The 21265-nt window shown below is 42.8% G+C and overlaps 1 protein-coding gene across 1 annotated transcript in view; it reads right to left on the reverse strand.

Annotated features, from left to right (window-relative positions):
- VPS13B (vacuolar protein sorting 13 homolog B) overlaps positions 1-21265 on the reverse strand; it is a 5424989-nt gene that overhangs the window by 4398636 nt on the left and 1005088 nt on the right. The window contains exon 15 of the mRNA XM_044065647.1: positions 5877-6071. Within this exon, the coding sequence (XP_043921582.1) occupies positions 5877-6071 (195 nt within the window). The remainder of the gene's footprint in view (positions 1-5876; positions 6072-21265) is intronic.

Below are 21265 nucleotides of genomic sequence, written 5' to 3' on the forward strand. Positions count from 1 at the left end.
TGCTCCTCAGTAATGGGTACCAATGTTGCCTTGGCCAGACTGGAGCTATCAGGATGATCCTTGGACGGTCTTCTTTGATCTTCAATAGCATCTTGTGCATCAAAGGAAGAGGTGGGAATGCATATGCTGTCAGGTTTTTCCAACTGAAAGATAGGGAGTCCACTTTCCAAGCAAGTGGGTGGTACGTCCTTGTGCAGAATTTTTTCAGTTGATGATTGTGTGGGGATGCAAATAAGTCTATTTCTGGTAGTCCCCATTTCCCTGTAATGGTTTTGAAGATGTCCGGATGCAGCATCCATTCGTGGGCATCCGTGGTAGTTCTGCTTAGGATGTCTGCTAGTATATTTTCTTTTCCTGGCACAAAAATTGCTTGAAGCTGAATGTTGAAGCTCAGTGCCACATTCCAGAGGTCCATTGCCATCCGGCATAGAGGGTATGAATGTGTGCCTCCCTGTTTGTTGATGTACCACATAACTGTGGTGTTGTCCGTCCTTATCAGCAGTTGACCCTGTCGAAGAAATGGTCTGAATGTCTGAATTGCCAGTTTTACTGCCAGCATTTCCTTTTGATTTATGTGTAGGTGCAGCTGGTCTTGAGTCCATAAGCCTTGTATGCACTTGTCCAGCATGTGCGCCCCCCCAACCGAGGTCTGAGGCGTCTGTTGTGATGGTCAGGCTTGGTTGAGTTCTGTGGAAGGGCAGTCCCTTGTTTGACTGACAGGCCTGAGCCCACCATTGGAATTCTTGTTTCAGGCATGGAATTATTGGAATCTGGGTTTCTAGGCTGTGCTTGTGCTGAGACCATAAATTCCTTAGGTACCACTGTAACTTCCTCATATGTAGTCTGGCATGTGGAATCAATATTATGCAGGATGCCATGTAACCGAGAGCTTGCAGGACTTTTCTTGCTGTTAGCTGGTTCTGCTTTGTTAATGCCATGAAGTAGAGAGGGAGGTGCTCCTGTTTTTCTACTGTCAGGAAAGTCATTTGTTTTGATGTGTCCAAATCTGCACCCAAGAAGGTTATCCTTTGGGATGGTATCAGCCTTGACTTTTTTATATTGACTGTGTATCCCAGGGCTTGTAGCAGATGAAAGACCCGTTCCAAATCTTTTGTTAATTTGTTTTTGTTGTCCGCTTGTAACAGGCAGTCGTCCAGGTAAGGATAAATTTGAATTCCCTGAAGCCTGCAATGAGCAATTACTGATACCAGGCATTTCGTGAATACTCTGGGCGCAGTAGATAAGCCAAAGGGCAATGCTGAGAATTGATAATGCTCTGATCCTGCAAGGAATCTGAGGTATCTTCTGCAATTTGGTCGTATGGGGACATGCAGGTATGCCTCCTTGAGATCTAGAGTTACCAGCCAAGACTCCTTGCCCAGCATGGGAAGAAGCTGCTGTAGGGTCAGCATTTTGAATTTTGGAACAATGAGGTATGTGTTTAAAGCGGACAGGTCGAGAATAGGTCTCCATTGGTTTTCTTTTCTTGGTACCAGGAAGAGTCTGGAGTAAAATCCTTGCCCTTGTTCCACAGATGGTATCCTTTCTATAGCTCTCATCCTTAGTAAGTGAGTTATTTGTTCTAGAGCTTCTGTCTTCTGATTTGGAGGTAGGTTTGGCATTCCTCTCTTCCTTGGTAGAGTATGGAAGTGAAACCTGTAACCTTGGTCTATTGTCTGTAAAATCCATTTGTCTCCTGTGATGTAATGCCAGTTTACTGAAAATAAGGCTAGCTTCCCGCCTAAGGGTGCTTCTGTTCCCTGGTAGGCGGTGCCAGAGCCAAGTCACTGTGATTGTCCTGTGGAAGTGGTGGTGGCTGGATCTGTGGCTGTACCTCGCTGGTTGTTAGCCTGCCACTGACGTCCCCTGTAGGCACCTCTGGATTGACCCCTGCCTCTTGAGCGCCTATTCCTGCCTCTCGGAGCTCTGGAGGTATCTGGAAAGGACCAATTCTTGGAAGGCCAGCTCCTGCTAAACCTTGGAGGCTGGACCTGCAAGAAATCCTTGACTGTCTGAACAGATTTTGCTTTGTCTTCCACCTTCTTCAGCACCTGCTGCGCAGGGGAGCCAAACAAATTGAGCTTATCCATGGGAGCATCTAGGAGCTTTGATTTAACATGGTCTGGTAAGGACTGCTCTTTTAACCATGCATGTCTTCTGATCACTGTGCCAGTCATGGCTGATCTAAAGGAAGCCTCCAGTGCATCATAGCCGCATTTTAAGGAATGATTACTGACCTGCTGAATGTTATGCACCATTTCCTGTACAGATTTTTTGTCTAATGGTTCATCCGAGGACAGTTTTTTAGTTAATTGGTCTAACATAAATTCCTGATACTGAATCATGTGGAATTGACAGTTCAAAGCCCTAGCTGAAAGAGTAGCAGAAGTGTAAACTTTTTTACCCCATCTCTCTAAGGCCCTAGATTCCCTTTCAGAGGGGAGGGGGTTTTTGGTAGAAGAAGCTGCTACAGCCTTGGGTCCCTGGGAGATAGTTTCGGGATCTGCAAAAGGGGCCTTATACAAATGATAATGTGTGTCCAGAACCCTGTAGTACCTATCGGGCTTAGCAGGGGCCGGAGGAAGATAATCAGGAGCAGTACAAGCATCATTAAAAGCATCATCCACAACAGTAAGTACTGGAGGAATGGCTAAAGGCCTATGCTGTGGCAAATGCAAAAAGGTTCTAAGCCTTTTCCTAGAGTCTGAAAAATCCTGGCCCTGCCATTGAAATTGTTCCCTCATAGCATGCAAGGTTTCCCCAAAAGAAAATTCCTCAGGCAGAGAGGCAGAAGGAATGGAGTCTTCTGCATCAGAGTCCTCATAAGGAGAAAAGGGGCCCTCTGGAGGGTTTGAATTATCTGACTCATCAGAGGATCCATCTGAAGAAACTGGCTCAGGGGGCTCTACTCTAGTCCTCTTCTCTGGAGGTGGGTGAGAGGCCCTGTCTGGATGTGGTTGGGATCCCCGGATCAAAGAAATGAGATCCTCTGCTAGAATAAGCATTTGTGAACTGGAACTAGGCCTGAGAGAGGGGGTCTTAGCAGGCACCGATTTGGTAGATTTTGCTGCTTTAGCCCTGGCAAAGGCCTTAATAGACATGGATGCAGGAGGCCTAGCAGCTCCACGTGCAGGGGTAGAAATATCCAAAGGGATAGTATCAGATAAATCCTGCAAACCTGCAAGAGCAGGTGGGATTTCAGTAGCAGATTCAGCCTGGCTGGATGAGGCCTCGGTAAGTGGCAAGCTTTCGGCCGAAGGAAGAACCGTGGGCTCGGTTTCAGCCGAAACCGAGACACTCGCGGTTGGCTTAACCGCGGTTTCAGCCGAAACCGCGGACCGCGAGTGTCGATCCTTTTCCTTGCGTTTTTTAGAAATTTGCGTAGTCGGAGTATCCGACGGCATAATGTAAGCAAAATCGGAGCCGAAAAACTCTTCAGCAAATTCCGACCGACGTCTAAGCGTCCGTCGGTTGAAAGAAGCACAGGCTAGACAAGCTGCTACGTCATGGTCTGGGCCTAAACAAGGTAAGCAGTAAGAGTGGAAATCTTTATGAGGTATTTGTTTCCCACAAGTTAAACAGTTATTCACTTTTTCTGACATCGGCTGAGGCAAGAAAGAGTCCCCAACGGGGTACTTAGCTTTTTAGAAGTCTTCGGTACTTGTAGAAGTAATCTCTGGTTCTGACCGACCGGCACTTGCGAACAGCTTCTGCTTCGGGCACCACGCGGCAAGAAAGACGGAGGAAAATGGCGTTGGCTGATGCCTTTATACCCGAATAACTGCCGCTATGACGTCAGGTGAAGTGCGACACCAGCCGAGGCCAGACCCAGACTTTGGAATCCGGCCAACCGAAGGGCTGCCTGACGACAGGACAACCCATTTGTAAGGACTGCAGATGCATCCTTGAAGGACATCAGAGAAAGACAAAGAGATAAAAAAACCTGACTGAGGTAGGAGGGAAAAAATAGACAGAATCTGGCTTGTCTGGAAAAGGAGGGTTCTGAGTAGTAAGAGTCTGAGTAGACTTAAGCAGGAGGAGGCCTTCTAGAACCCTTTTTACCTTTGAGAGTACGGTGAGACTGTACAAGTACAAAGGCAGGCTTGGAAGGATAATTCCTCTGAAATTTGGGAACAGAGGAAACAAAACCATGTTTCAATTCCTGCAAAAGGGCAAGACTCAGAGCTGAGTGTGACTGGCTCAATCAAAAGCAAAGAAAACGTCTGGACTCCTTGGCAATTTTTGTGGGGAGGTAAAGCATCCTGAAGAATCACAGACCACATCCAGCTGCTCTGCTGTAGATAAGGAAGAATGCCTTGCACCATGATCATCTAGAACTGTATCTTTCTCCTATGCTGGTTTAGGCTGCTTAGGTCTAGAATCGGCCTGAGATCCTTTCACTTCTTTAAGACTGAAATGAATCTGTAAAAAGACTATGGACCATTTGTGGTTTGGCAGGACCTCTTGGACAGTACTTTTTGGAGGAGGTTGTGGCTTCTTTGTCTACTGCCCTCTTGGGGGGGGGTGACACATCAGGCATGAAAAGGGATAACAGTCTTGGAAGTTTGGAAAATGGAAGTCATAGCCTTTGCATATTAAGCTCTTCACCCAGGCTGTCCTATGTGATGGCCCATCCATCCATCAAGGTAAACAGATAGCCAACCCCTAACAGTTTCCAAAGAAGAACAGTCAGGCAAAGCATTCAAGGATGCTGAGATTGCTTCCCAGAGGTAGGACCCCTGAAACACCTGGCTCTGCAAACCTCCTCTACCCCCAAGGGCGCCATCTATTAAAAGAGTTTCTTCTACCAGAGCTGCCCCTATCTGAAGCAAAGTCAAAAGGATAGTGCTGTGATTTTCTGAACCAGAGTGGTTTGGACCCTTTTTTGTTTCTGGAAAAGACCTCTTAGGGGTGTCAAAATGACCCCAAAGGCAGACACGGTCTAACTGTCTTGCTTGCTCTTCAGGACTTTTTCCTTGACCTTCAATCCAAAGATTGAGGACCCATCAATGAGAGCATTAACAAAGGAAGTCTTGAAATTGTCCACAAAACTGTACTTCAGTCCTGCTCTCCAAGTTATGTTTAACAATTTCTGAGTACCAAGTGAGATATGTTCTGAAAAAATACAACAAACGTGCAAACTCACAATGCAGTCATCTCTCCATTTCCTGGTTAAATATACTTCTGTGTTGCTCTGCGAAAACAGCTTTCAACGCTTACAATCTTGGACTCAACAGTTCTCCAGTTACTTAATGTCTCCAACAAGCTTTTTCACTCGTTCATAAAATACACACAATGCCATGGTGCTATGTTTTTTCTATTCCCCTATCTAACAGAAGCACATCACAAACAAGCAATTGAACAGACATAAAAGCAGTTAAATGCGTTACAGCTTCTAATGCTTAACCTGGTAAAACCTATTTGAATTAACAGGTACTCATTAAAATAAGGATTCAAAGGCCATCCAAATGCCTTCATGGATAACAATTTGTAGTGAATTCAATGCCATTCCCATTGAAGAGATGTTACTCATGTGAAAATAAACCAGGAATACCATTCTTTGCATGCACTTATCTTACAAGTGTTACTCTAACAATGTCTCTCTCTTCACAGACACAGACACACACACACACACACACACACACACACACACACACACACACACACACACACACACACAGTGTATTTCTCATTAATATTTCTAATACTCACAGCACTCTCTTTGATGTCTGCAAGAAGAATCTTATCACACACTTTCTCAAGATCACTAGTGTTATCTGGAGCTATACTCAGTTTGAATTTATGGCTTCTGCCCTTTCACAAATACAGAGTCTGTGGAAAAAAAATAATGCAGTTACAAATATGAAACAAATTACCTTAAGATAGCAGTGTGCATAGCAATGGTGCAGGAGATTATCAGAAGGTTGGCTAAGGCTGCTGACCACTGGCACTAACTGCTCATCATACATCGGCACAGAATGTTCCAGGATGACCTTATCCACAAGAATTCTAACAGCAGGCAGGGGTCTTAAATGCTGAATATTAAGGGCACTCACTGAAGGAGATGATATCTACAAAAACAAGAGCACAGGTAGAAAACGTTGTAGCACTTTATTATACTTGTGTTCACAACTGCCAAATACTGAGGTATTCAGTATATAAAGCTACAAAATTATACAACTTAAAAAGAATAACTCAAAATGATAATTTAACCTTCCATCACCTATACACAGCCATCAAGCCAGGCACACTAGTGAATAATTTGTTCCTGCCCACTGCCACCAACTGAAGACGTCAGGAGGAAGACATGAGTCCCAGAGATTGCAGTTGTTTCCAAATAAAAGGCTAGTAAATTTTTTGATGATCCTCATAGCTCCCACAGCCCTGTCTACTGGCAGGTACAATGTAAAGTCTAGTTATAAAAAGCAACTGCCAAGTATTCAACTTTGCACAATCATAAGGCTCAGCTAAAAAGCATGTGGTTCTTCACTACATCTGACTCCCTAAGGGCCTATGCAGGAAAGTGCAGTATGTGTGCTTGTATACTAGGGCTTCAACAGATTCTCTCCCTCGGCATAGATGACATTGGCAGCTTACTTCTACCCCTCCCCAGTGGTTTCTCCAATGTTTATCTTTCTGCTGATTTTGAAGCACAACTGGCGCACTCTTATTGCACACAGAATCTCTTTTTTACTTTCTTCTCCAGGTCAGAAATATTATTACAGGTTGACCAAATAACATTGCACAATAGCCATAGCACTTAGAATCTGTGGTTTTACATCTTGAGAGTAACGATGTCAACAACTAAGGATGTATTCTCATCACTATTCCCAACACAGTTGATATGCAGGAGGCACCTACATCATCAAAAGGCACATTTAAGAATGCATGCATAATCTTTAATAACATTTGGTACATTCTGGGTCAGATTTCAAAGGAGCTGGTTTCAGTGTAAGTGACCACTTACACTGACAGCAGTTTTTTGCAATCTGGCCCCTGGTAAAAGGATGTTTACAAACAAGCCTTACACTGAAGCAAGTCACTTTTACTGAGATAAGCAATGTGCAATATTATAATGGATCAGGATCTATCATGCACTATCACAAATAATAAGCTAAAAATATCAGCACAGGCAGAAAAACCTAAAGATACACAGACAAATATAAAGGAAAAGTACAAAATAAGCAATTTATTGATAACCCAAAAAGTTTTATAAAGAACTGTGAAACAAGGTAAAAGGAATTGAAAGACCACCCAAACATTTTGGAGAAGTATTTATAAAGATCCTCTGGAACATAGCAAAAATGCTAAATGGATAGACGTAGTAAAAGAAAGTATAAGAGGTTCAAAGGTACAGGATATGAAATGGGATGAAGTAACAGTTAGAAAGAATGAAACAAAGTTATGAAAAGCCTGCAAATGGAAAACCCCAAGCCCAGGTGCAGTACCTAACTTCTGGTTAAAAGTATTAACATCTTTGCATGAAGATTTAGCCATAAGTAAGGACTATTTATATGCGCACCCTGAACACACACCAACTTGGCTAACAGGAAAAACAATGCTACTACTTACGAGTGAACCTCCAAGCTACCCTAAAAATTATAGACCAATAACTTGCCTTCCAAGTACGTATAAACTGTACACCTGAACTGATGCTGGCAGGGTTTACAGTCATTTAGAAGAAAACTCAATCATGGCAATAGAACAAAAGGGCAATAAAAGAAAGTCATATGGAACAAAGGATGATTTTTTGCTATATAAAGTCATAATGGAGAACTGTTACAAGGGGAAGAATCTAAGTATGCCAGGGACTGACTACAAAAAAATTTGACAGTATTCCACATTCATGGATAAGAGAGTGCCTAAAAATGTATAAGATACACCCTACACTGATCGACTACATTACAGTGACCATGAAACAGTGGCAGACCACTTTGCAATTAAGCCATGAGAAAGGACAAATTATTATTTCAGGGATAATAATCCAAAAGGGGATATTCCAGGGTAACTCCCTGTCACCTCTGGTATTCTGTCTTGCCCTTAACCCATTAAGCTGTCTACTTATCAGATTAGGTCATGGTTATAATTTGGCTCCTAGAAAACAGCAAAGTGTAAAGACTTCTCAGCTTCTCTTTGTTGATGATCTAAAATTGTATATCTCATCAAATGAGGAACTGAAAGCACAATTGTAAGTAGTCAAAATTTTTTCAGATGATATAAGAATGCCATTTGGTCTTGAGAAGTGTGCAAAAGCAACATTTAAAGCAGGAAAAAGTACAGTTTTGTACCTACCATAAATGTAGATGTCCGATAGATATGCAACTGCAGTCATAACATATGGGTTTGTCCTGCCTCAGGCAGCCCTCGGTCGGCCGGATTCCAAAGTCTGGGTCCGACGTCGGCTGATGTCGCATTTCTCTCTGACGTCAGTGCGGCTGGAGTATATAAGCATCAGCCGACGCCATTTTCTTCAGTGTTTCTTGCCCCAGATGCCAGGTGCCCTCCAATGAAGGCTGTAATCAAATTGGAAGACAAAAACAGGATTCCAGACAAATAAGTAAGCAATAAACAGATACACCATAACAGATATCCCCAGCTAAGAGAAACAGGGATAGGAGTGGACCCAAGGCATAGAGGGGTATGGAGGGAGGGAAAATCCGACTGCAGTTGCATATCTATCGGACATCTACATTTATGGTAGGTACAAAACTGTACTATGTCCTTCAAGAATGCAACTGCAGTCATAACATATGGGTTGAATACCATAGCTTAGCTGGGGGAGGAGGAATGCTCTAGGAAAGAGATGGTGTAGCAATCAAACCCTGCAGGACTGCCGAAGCAAAGCCTGCTCTGGATCTGGAGTATAAAGGGAGATTGTAGTGTTTGGAGAATGTATGCACGGAGCTCCATGTAGCAGCTTCTAGAATGTCTTTTGTAGGCACCCCTCTTAAGAATGCTGTAGAGGTGGCTGTAGCTCTGGTGGAGTGTGGTTTGACATTGGCTGGAACATTCTTCCCATGGAAGGAATAACAAAATCTGATGCAATGTCCAATCCATTTTGAAATAGTCTGTTTGGAAATTGCTTTTCCTTGTACTCCAGGGCGTAAGCTACAAAAGCTGATCAGACTTCCTACTGGTCTTGGTTCTGTCCAGGTAGTAGCAAAGTTGTCTGTGAATGTCCAAGGTATGCAACAGTCTTTCCCCTTTGCTCTCAGGATTTGGGAAGAAAGTAGGCAGGTGAATAGCTTGATTTAAAGAAACCCTGGATACCACCTTTGGCATAAAAGTAGGGTTGGTTCTTAAGGAGACCCTGTCTCTGTGAAAGATTATGAACGGTGGTATTGCCATTAGGGCCTGTAGTTCCGAAACCCTTCTTGCTGAGGTGATTGCCAACAGGAAAGCTGTCTTCCATGAGAGAAATTGTAAGTCCACTGAAGCTGCTGGCTCAAAGGGAGGTAGAGTCAGTTTTTCTAGGACAAAGTTGAGGTCCCAAGCTGGCACTGGAGCCTTTCTTGGTGGCTTAATGTTCTTGATTCCCCTGAGGAATTGCCTTAACAAAGGATGTGAAAACACAGGTGGATCAGTGTTATATCTAGCTGAAATAGCTGTAGCATGTATCTTTATGGAAGAATAGGAGAGTCCATTCTGTAGCATATCTGCCAAGTATTCTAGGATGAGTGGGATGTTCAATAATGATGCATCATGTCCCTTGCTGGTATTCCAAATGCTGAATCTCTTCCATTTTGCTAAGTAAACCCTTCTGGTGGATGGTCTTCTAGCTTCTGTTAATATCCGCTGAACTTCCTTGGAGAGAGATAGATTGAGGTTATTCATGGAATCTCCCAGGCTGTTAGCTGCAGCATCTGAAGGTTTGGATGCACTGTTTTGAAGTTGTGTTGAGTCAAAAGTAGGGGCCATTGGGGAAGGGCCTACTTTTTGTTGTGACATATGCTCCGTAGTAGTGGATACCAGTGTTGTCTTGGCCAGTCTGGAGCTATTAGGATCCCGTTGGGCCTCTCTGCTTTGATCTTTAGTAATACTGTGGTCATCAATGGCAGGGGTGGAAATGCATAGATTTTTAGGGAGTTCCAGTTGAATGAAAGAGCATCTATTTTCCAAGCTTGTGGATGATATGTCCTTGAACAGAATTTTTGTAGATGATGGTTGAGGTGGGAGGCAAATAGGTCTACTTCTGGCCTGCCCCATGTCGAGGTGAGTTGTGTGAAGATTTTCGGATGTAACCTCCACTCGTGTGGATCTATGAAATTCCTGCTTAGGCTGTCCGTCAGCACATTGTCTTTGCCTGGAACAAACTGGGATTGCAACTTTATGTTTAGGCTCAGTGATTTTTCCCAAAGATTCATTGTCAGTCTGCAAAGGGGGTAAGAATGGGTGCCCCCTTGCTTGTTTATGTACCACATCACAGTGGTGTTGTCTGTCCGTATCAGTAGATGGCCTTGCTGAAGTTGTTGTCGAAAAGCCTCGATGGCATGCATTACTGCCAGCATTTCCTTTTGGTTTATATGCAGATGTGTTTCCTTTGGAGACCATTGTCCTTGTATACATCTGCCCTCCATGTGCGCCCCCCCATCCAAGGTCTGAGGCGTCTGTGGTCATGGTCTGTGTTATCTGAGGTTTTTTGAATGACATACTTGTGTTTGCCTGGCTTACCGAGGCCCACCATAGGAATTCCTTTTGTAGGCATGGAATGAGCAGTATGGTTGTCTCTAGGTTGTTGCTGTGCTGAGACCATAGGCTTTTTAGGTACCATTGAAGCTTTCTCATGTGTAGTCTTGCTAATGGAACCAGGAGAATGCAGGATGCCATGTAACCCAGGGCCTGTAGGACTTTCCTTGCAGTCATCTGGGTGAGTTTTGCCAAACCTTTGAAATAATGAGTTAACTTCTGTTGCTTGTTTTCTGTCAGGTAAGCCATTTGAGAGGCTGTGTCTAGATTGGCTCCTAAGAAGGTTATTTGCTGGGATGGCTGAAGTCTTGACTTTTGGAAGTTGACTGTGTATCCCAGAGCCTGTAGCAATTGTATGACATAGTTCAAGTTTTTTGTCAAAATCAATTTGTCGTCCGCTTGTATGAGGCAGTCGTCCAGGTACGGGTAAATTTGGATCCCGTGGAGCCTGCAATGAGCAATTACTGAAGCCAGGCATTTTGTGAATACTCTGGGCACAGTAGATAAGCCAAATGGCAATGCTGAGAATTGATAGTGCTCTGGCCCTGCAAGAAATCTGAGGTATCTTCTGCAGCTGTGTCTGACAGGGACATGCAGGTATGCCTCCTTGAGGTCCAGAGTAATCAGCCAAGGCCCCTTGCCCAGCATGGGAAGGAGTTGCTGTAGAGTCAGCATTTTGAACTTTGGTACTATGAGAAAGGTGTTTAATGCGGACAAATCCAGTATTGGTCTCCATTGAGTTTCTTTTCTTGGAACAAGGAACAGCCTTGAGTAAAACCCCTGGCCTTGTTCTTGTTGTGGAACTCTTTCTATTGCTTTGATCTGAGCAAGCAGAGAAATTTGCTTGATAGCCTCTGCCCTCTGGTTTTGTGGTAGGTTTGGCATGCCTTGTTTTCTTGGTAAGGTATGAAAGTGGAACCTGTAACCTTGGTCTATAATGTCCAAAATCCATTTGTCCTTTGCCAATTTGTGCCAATTGTCTGAAAACAGAGATAATTTTCTGCCCAAGGGAGCTTCTATTTGCTCCTTGGTCAGCGGAAGTAGAGGAAAGTCATTGAGATTGTCCCTGTGGGGCAGGGGAGACCCCTGTGTCACTTCTTTGGTTCGCTGGTTGCCATTGTCGTCCCCTGTAAGAACCTCTGTATTGTCCTCTTCCTCGGCCACGCCTGTTTTTACCCTTTTGAAATCTTTCAGGATTAGGAAAGGACCAGTTTTTAGAAGGCCAATTCCTGCTGAATCTGGGTGGCTGAACCTGGAAGAAATCTTTGACCGTCTGAACTGATTTTGCTTTTTCCTCGATGGACTTTAACACATCTCTAGCATTAGCACCAAAAAGCTTGTTCTTTTCCAAGGGTGCATCAAGAAGTTTTGCCTTAACATGATCTGGTAGAGGTTGTTCTTTTAACCATGCATGCCTACGAATGACCGCCCCTGTCATAGCTGCCCTACATGAAGCTTCCAATGCATCATATCCACACTGCAGAAAGTGATTGCTGACTTGCTGAGAATTATGTACAGCTTCCTGCAAAGACTTCCTGTCTAAAGGTTCAGGAGAGGCCAAAGTTTTCTGTAAGTCATCTAACAGGTAATCCTGATATTGAAACATATGAAAGAGGCAATTCAGAGCTCTCATAAATAAAGTAGTGGAGGTGTAGACCTTTTTCCCCCATCTCTCTAATGACCTAGCTTCCCTGTTGGAAGGCAAAGGATTTTGGAGGTGGATGCTGAAACCCCTTTAGGTCCCTGAGAAATAGTTTCTAAATCAACAGTATGGGCCCTAAAGAAATGAGAATGTGTTTCTGGGACCCTATAATATCTGTCTGGCTTGGCTGGAGCAGGAGGAAGAGTATCAGGGGTAACACTGGAGTCAGAGTATAGGTCATCCAAAACATCAAGCACAGGAGGTATAGCCAGGGGCCTGTGTTGGGGCTTTTTAAGGAAGGCTCGAAGGCGCTTTCTGGAATCAGAATATTCCTGGCCTTGCCACTTAAAATGTTCCCTCATGGTATGCAGAACTTCCCCAAAAGAAATGTCCTCAGGAGGAGAGGCCAAAGGGATGGAGTCCTCTGCATCCGAGTCCTCATAGGTCTGGAAGAGCTCTTCCTGGCCATCGGAGTGAACAGAGTCCTCAGAATCTTCATCTGAAGGGGTAGGGTCAGATGGTTCAACCCGGGGCCTCTTATCAGAAGGAGGCTGGGATCCTCTCTCAGGATGGGCCTGTGAACCTCTAATCATGGAAATTAAGTCTGCGGCCATAGTCATGATTTGTGTTTCAGGAGTAGGCTGAGGTAAGGTTTTAACAGTAAGGTGCTTGGTCTTGCTGGCTGCCTTAGCACGTGCATAGGCCTTAATAGACATGGCCATAGGAAGCCTAGCAGCTCCACGTGCAGGAGTGACCTTATCTACAGCAATGGTCTCGGGCATTTCCTCGGTTTCAGTATCCGGAGGAAAATCTATAACTGGCGTTGGTGTGGCCTCCGCTATTGGAGGTATCGGAAATGCGGTGTCTTCAGTTCGGAGTGGTGAAATAACCGTCTCAGGGGGAACCGGAGCACTCGCGGTAGGTTTTGGCGTGGAGTCGGGGGAAGACGCGGGCTGAGGATGTCGGTCCCGGTCTTTTCGTTTCTTAGGAGTCTGCGATGTCGGAAGTTCCGACGGCATAGTATAAGCAAATTTATCGCCGAAAAAGTCTTCAGCGAACTCCGCCCGGCGCCTGAGAGTGCGCTTATTGAAGCGAGCACAGGCGACACAGGCCGAGACGTCGTGGTCTGGGCCAAGGCAAGGAAGACAGTAAGAGTGGAAATCCTTATGAGGTATTTGTTTACCACAAGACAGACAATTGTTAACTTTTTCAGTAATTTCTGACATCGGCTGAGGCAAGAAAAGGTCCCCAACGGGGTACTTAGCTTTTTTGATGACTTTGGATCGAAGAATACAGGAGCTGACCGACCAGCACTTGCGAACTGCTTCTGCTTCGGGCACCACGCGGCAAGAAAGACTGAAGAAAATGGCGTCGGCTGATGCTTATATACTCCAGCCGCACTGACGTCGGAGAGAAATGCAACATCAGCAGACGTCGGACCCAGACTTTGGAATCCGGCCGGCCAAGGGCTGCCTGAGGCAGGACAACCCATATGTTATGACTGCAGTTGCATTCTTGAAGGACATCTGCAGCACCAAGAAAACTTCAGTTTGGGACAAGAATGTAATATAAAATAATTTGGGAACTGATGAAGGATCAACAATAAAACATGCAAATAATCCTGTCCTCACTTACAGTTTTGGAGTGACTGATTAGCCCCAAAACGTGTTGGATAGAGTAGACAGGAAAACAAGAAGGATGCTTTATGCTCACCAAATGAGCTATACAGATCAGCGCATACCAAGATTATACCTGTTCTGAAGGAGGTATGGACCTCCTTGAAATTGATTACATCTGTAGATCTGCAATTGTGGGACTCCGCACATATCTGTTGACCTCACAGGACCCAAACAGTGAATGTTTTGAAACATGAGGAGAATAAATCTAAGATGACTTCCCTGCTTAGTCTAGCAGAAGCATATCAACGGCAAGCAGGAATGGAAATCAAACCAGAAGTAGATAAAAATCAGGCGACAACTGAATCTGCCAAAAAACAAAAGAAAGAATATGAAGGACCAGATGAGAAGGCAAGAAATGCGGAAAATGCATAAACATATTTGCAAGTATAGTAAACTTCTGGAAGAACCTCATGTTGATCAGGACTGACTGCAGAAATGGTTAAGGTGAGGGAAATTCAAACCAAAAGATGAAATGTTAATATTGGTGGCCCAAGACAGTGGGCTACGCATACATTGGTTTACAACATCCATTGAACATGTGAGAGAAACAGACAAATGTAGGTTTTGAAAAACAGAATTATAAATAGTCACACAAATTGTTGCTGGCTGTGACATACTAATGGCAGAAGGACTGTATACTGAAAAGCATAACAATGTGGCAAGACTGTTGCACTGGGGATTGTGTAAACATTATGGTATTGGAGTAGCTGAAAAACACTGGAAACATGAGCCACAAAGCATCATAGAAAATGATGAAGTCTACATCACATGGGATCACCCACTACCAACAGATGGTAGTGTGAGGAAAACCAGACAGAGTGGTCCATGAAAAGAAGACAAAAGTAGCATTGATCATTGAAATCACTACATCCAGTGACTAGAGTGTCTTGCATACAGAGAGACACAAAGTCATAAAATATCCGGATTTGCAGGCAGAAACGAAAGCAATGTGGAAGAAAGATACCCAGACAGTTCCAATAGTAGTAGGAGCAACAAGGTCTACAGCCGTACTTAGACATGTTACCAATATATGTAACCATACAAACTGCAGGAGGAGTCATTACTAGGGAACATTACAGGTGCTACGAAGAGCACTTCTGGCTGACAAAGATTGAAACAATACTGATTTTATGAACTTTAATCGTACTTTGACTTAGGAATGGGGTCAATTCCCATCAGTGTCACTGCTCAACAGAGGCACAGCAAAATAATGGGTATAGTTCCTTTATACTAGGGGTGTGGTATCTGAAAAGTCAACTATGGGCTAGGCTGCCTCGGGCAGGCTATGGTAATAGAAACCCAAACGACTTGGAGAAATTAAAAAAAGAGCAAGTATTTTGGAATCTGGCCCCTTGAAAGGTATAATGCCCATTATGATAAGGGAAGCCTCATCATTTGCCTGTATTTTTGATTCTGAAATGAGGGATTCCCTAAAGACCCCTCAAAACACTAACTCATACACAATTACAAGTCCTTGCAAATGCAAGGTCCTCAGCAAACATACCTGAATACTGAAGAAATGTCATCTGTGTCAGATCATGGCAGATTAAGTCCATCATTCATATAAAAATTATCCTCATCAACAGAAGATAAAGGAAAAGGCCTCCTCTTTCTAGCACCAAAGATCTCAGTCAGTACTGATACAATTCACAAACTGACATTCTGTGCACAATTCTGGTACTTCATTTTGCTTTAGGCTTCTTTAACTAGATTAAGAGTCTTTGGCAAATGTTTCATAACCAAAGAATGGCTAGAAAAATATAGAAGGAGATGGAAATATTGTGGATAAGGTCTGTTTACTGGAGTAGAAACTGTATGCTTTCCAGCAGTAATACTTTCAGGATCAACTAAATAAATAACTGTCTTATGCTTCTGCACTACAAGTCTAAGAAGTTCTGATGAGGATACTGACAAAGCTGTTGGCTTTGCATTCAGAATATGAAACCCTGACACAGGTAAAACATTTTTACATACTTTAGTGACTATCTTTACATTCCTGTTTTTGCATGTTGTCAAAGTAGTACCCAATCCTGAAAACAGTGAATAGTACTTAATGTTTTTGTGTTGGCTTGTGTGCATGAACACATACAACACACTCCTTCAATCACAAAAATGCTTCTACAGGGGCCAGCATTTGGTGAAAACCAGGAGAGGGGTGAGACCAAAAGGCAAGATTCAGAGCTGATAGTGACTGGTTCTTAATCAGAAGCAGAGAAAATGTCTGGACTCCTTGGCAATTTTTATGTGGAGGAAAGCATCCTGAAGATTTACAGACCACACCCAGCTGCTCTTCTGTAGATAAGGAAGAATGTCTTGCATCATGTTCGTCTAGAACTGTATCTTTCTGTCATGCTGGTTTAGGCTGCTTAAGTCTAGAATCAGCCCGAGATCCTTTCACTTCTTTTAAGAATAAAAATAATCTGTAAAAAAGACTCTGGATCACTTTTGGTCTGGCATGACCTCCTGGATAGTACTTCTTTGGAGGAGGTTCCAACTTCTTTGTCCTTTGCCCTCTTTTGGGGTGGGGGGTAACACGTAAGGCAGGAAGAGGGATAACATTCTTGTAGTTTTGGAAAATGGAAGACATAGCCTCTGCATATTAAGCTCTTCACCCTGGTTGTCTTATGCAATGGTTCATCCATGCATCAAGGTAAACAGACAGCCAACCTCTAAAAGTTTCCAAAGAAGAACAGTCAAGCAAAGCATTCAAGGATGCTGAGGTTGCTTCTTAGAGGAAGGACCCCCTAAATACCTGGTTCTGCAAACCTACTCTACCCCCCCCCCCAGGGGTGCCATCTAGTAAAGGAGTTTCTTCTGCCACAGCTGCTCCTGTCTGATGCACAGTCAAAAGGAAAGTGCTGGGATTTTCTGAACCAGAGTGCTAGGACCCCTTTTTGTTTCTGGGGAAAACAAAACTCTTAGGAGTGTCAAAATGACCCCAAGGCAAATAGTGTCCTACAGTCTTGCTTGCTCTTCAGGACTTTTTCCTTGAACTTTAATCCAAAGAGCAAACAAAGGATGTCTTGAAGTTGTCTTGAAATCAGCATAGATAAAGAAAATCCACATATTTACATACTGGGGTAAAGGACTGATCAAGCATAACCAACTGTATATTCAACCCAGGTTGTTTTGAACAACAATTCTACATACAAGTACTACAAGAAACAGCAGACAATACAAAGTAACACAAAATGAGCAGATACTGCAGCCATGAAGGCAGTTTATAAATGTAAGAATAAGCAGATAATATAACAATAGAACAAACAATGAGACGATAATACAAAATTAAATTGAGCATAAATAGAGGAAAAGCAGTAGGTTAAGTAGGTAAGAAATTAATGTAGTTTGGCAATTGATTAAAGTTCACAACAAGTGCATTAAGTGTTGTGGAGTAGCAGGAGGACGGTGAAGTTGGGTGGTTAGATATGGGAGTTTGGAAGGTTAAGGGTGGTATGAGGAAAGTACTAAAAACATACTTACAGTACTATGAGTAGCAATGAAACAGAGTTATACAGAGACTGCTGCATGTGGGCAGGTTGCAGTAATGCCAACACAAGCATTTGTTCAGTTATGTGGTATGCTCTGTACTGCAGCACTTGCATTCAAATTACTTCTGCAGAAGTTGTTTGAGGTGGGGTCTGAACTGCGAGTACTCTGATGTTTCAGTTAAATTTCCTGGAAGGGATTGGCAGAGTTTGGGGGTTAGTATGAAGAAGCTAACGTCACATCAGCTTAGTTGTAGAAGTTTGGAGTGCAGGGCCAGGCTAAGCATGGCTCCTGAGTTTGTATGGAGAGGAAGTTGCAATTAGTTGCATGACAAGTGGTGGTGGTGGGGATTGGTGAAGTAATTTTAAAAGTAGAGGAGATCTAATCTACCCTACACTTGTAGCCATTTGGCTTTAGATAGGGAAACAGTGACATTCTTGCCACGATGAGATGGCAATGAAGTTGTAGATTCTACTGGAGATGGATTGGAGTAATGTTTTATTTTTCTCAGAGTCATTGGAATATAGAGGGAAACTGTATTCCAGTTGAGCAAGAAGCATGTTTTGACCTATGGCGGCCCTGTCAGGAGAGAAGAACTGGGATAGTTTTTTTGTACCCAGAATAGAAGGTAGTTAATTTTGTTTCTTAGTTTTGCAATGGGTTCTTGAAAGTTAAAGGACTGGTCAAGCCATATGGCTAGGTATACTACGGATGAAGAAGGAGGCAGATTAGCAATCTCTTGGAAAAAATCTAAAGGTGACAGCTTGTTTTATTTACAATTAATGACAACTTTGCTGAATTAATCTTTTGGAGAGGTACTGCCAGTTATGTTAACGAGACTGGAGGTTAGTTTGGTTTTATACCTTTACAAGAGTTATTTGTATTGTGGTGGAAGGTGTATAGTTCACTGGATTTTGTGCTAAAATTTTTTCCAGTGTTGCCATGCCTCAGCACACAGACACACTAGTGATTTAAAACTCCTTAGTGAGGAATTCTTTCTTGATGTTTTTAATGGTTTGCTAATTATAGGGAAGTGGTAGTTTTGGAGGGTTAGTAGAAATTGTGAGTGCAGTGGCTGGAAAGTATGACTGACCAGTCTACGGAGGTGAGTTTGGAGGGTAGCAAAATTGGTATGAGTCTTGGGTCTGAATGTGATTTTAGGGAACTTGATTTGTATGGTTTGAAGTGAAAGGTTAGTTTGAGGCAGTCATCTATGAAGGTGGTTGGGTGATGACTCGTAATATGTTGGCAGGGTGTGAGGTGATCATCAGATCAATTAGTAAGTGATGCATGTTGCTCTTGCGTCTGGTTGGTTTGTCAACAATCTCAAAAATTCAAGATTAGTAAGAAATTTGGAAACATCTTGATTGGCAGGTCCAAAGAGGTTTATACAAAAGTCACCTAGTATGATAATGAATTTGTTTGGTAGGATGTTTGAAATCATTGTTTGGATTTATATTTGAAATTTATGCAAGGATATGTGAGACATGAGTCATGCTACACAGACGTATATGTGGGTATGATGATTTGGTTGGCATCCTGTGATAGTCCAATTAATGTCCTGCCAGAGGTTGACATGGCTTAGTTGACTAATGTCATGTTGATTGAGATGTTACACATAAGCATAGTGTCCCCACTATGGCTACTGCCTGGGCATACATCTAGAAAGTAGTTGTATTTTGGGGGAAAAAGTGTTGGACTTACGGTTGGTTATGTCTTAGCCATGATACAGTTATTTCAACTATATCTGGAGAGGGAGCATCTAAAAAGCTAGCAATTTTTTCTAGTTTATTCCTGATTCTTTTGGCATTAAAGAGTGTAGACAAGCTAAAGGTTTTGGATGTGCTGAGTTGATAGGGATGTGAGTCTGTGACATTTGAAGTTAGGCATTTTTAGTACAATTGTTTTGAAGGTGTAAGGTTTTAGTACAGAAAAATAAGTGTCATAAGTGGCCAGGTTATCCTCCCGTCAGGAGCATTTTTTTTTTTTAGAATAGGGTGGGAGAAGGAGGAGAGAGTTAGAGGTATATTTATTCTTTTGCACATTTTCATCTAGGAGTAGTAAATATGCTTGATATTTGTTTAAAAGGTGGGAGTTGCGACCAAATGGTGGTTATGAGGTGTAGTAGCTCGGTGGGGAAGTTAGCATTCTGTTTTAATGGAAGAGGTGGACAGAAATTGTGTGTTATTGCATTAAGGGGGTGGGAGTTGAAGTGATTATGGGCGTGGAAAGGACTGAATAAATTTGAGGATGGGATGGTGGCTGGGAAATTATGGGTGAGAAGGGAATACAGTAGGTCACATCTCCTGGCATCAATGATAGCTAATAAGTCTGCATACACAGAAGGCAGTGTGAAAGTTAGATGGCAAGCAAAGTTGCGTACTGAAAATGAGAAGGGGAAGAAAAAAACATACCACAAATGAAAAAGAAAAGGAGTGGTAGAAAAGATTTCAACAGCACTAAAGAAGGAGGCACACACTATTTGACAGAAGAGCTTCTTTATTTTACATCATGCCTTGTTACTAAGCAGTTGGCAATTTAATAAACACATCAACTTTAGCCATTTTTTTTTCATTCCAGACAGCTATGCAGTCTGGTTAACATTACTTACACTGCAAACTGCTACTGTTGCTCTTCCTGTTTTTACATACAAATGAAAAAATCTTCAGAGTAACATGGTACCGATAAAAAAAAAAAAACTTTTAACTTATATTAATGAGAAGACATGCCTTGCAACATGAAGTTGAAGCTAAATTTTCCACTATCATCCTTTTCCCTATCAATCTTTGCCCTATCATTTTTATATTCAACAGCACAACACCGAACTATGCATCCCATGATCATTTTAAAATGCCATATTTTGCTTCAACCTGATCATAATGTTTTACCATCCCCATTTATGCTTCCTGGATTGAGCATATAATAGCATCTATGGGATGCATTAATTCTACCATATACAACAGGGCTTTCTATTAAACAGTAAAATGTACATAAACAAATCATCTTCTTTAGTGAAGAAGAATTAATACAGCCTTTAAATGGTAAGGGAAGTCTACTGAGACTAAATTAATATACCATTTGAAGGCTGCATTAATTCTATTGTACAGTAATACAATTAGATTTCTCAATGGCTGGTTAGATTATAAGTGATGAATCCCCACCCCTCCAGGTATGTCTAAAGGTCAGTTCCCCGTGCTTTCTCTTATTAATCTGGTGAACTTGGGCATCCTGAGACAATGTAGCAACTGCCTCAAGTACACTGACAACCCTCTCCTCTTACCTCACAACACTCAGACTTGCGAGAGATGCACTTATATATCCAAACTGGAAGCCCCTCACTCTCCAGCCAAGACCGGAATAGCTGGTCAAGAGGAGAAGGTCAACACTTGTACCACACCACATGGAACACATAGCCCTTCAGAACACACACCAGCACTGCCTTCACATAAAAACACAAAGCACACACCCACCTTTGCAGAGGCTCTCAATAAAAATCTACCCAAACAGCAGAGACCTCCAAGGCTAATCATGAGACACATAACTCTCCTAAACAGTGTGCCACTCAACCAAAGCCCCTCAGCTGCCTGTGAGGTGACAGAATCCGCCACATAACGCACTCACTCAGGTCCCTCAACAACAGGTACAAATATGACTCTGTCATTGTACATGTGGGTGTGAACGACCTGAGACGTACCTCCCTGGACTACATAAAAAGAGACATGGAGGAGGTCTCAGATTATGTAGCCCAGGTGGGTTTAACCCTAGACCTGAG

Source organism: Protopterus annectens, chromosome 3.part0, assembly GCF_019279795.1.
Source record: "Protopterus annectens isolate FY-2018-M chromosome 3.part0, PAN1.0, whole genome shotgun sequence".
Classification (NCBI taxonomy): Eukaryota; Metazoa; Chordata; order Ceratodontiformes; family Protopteridae; genus Protopterus; species Protopterus annectens.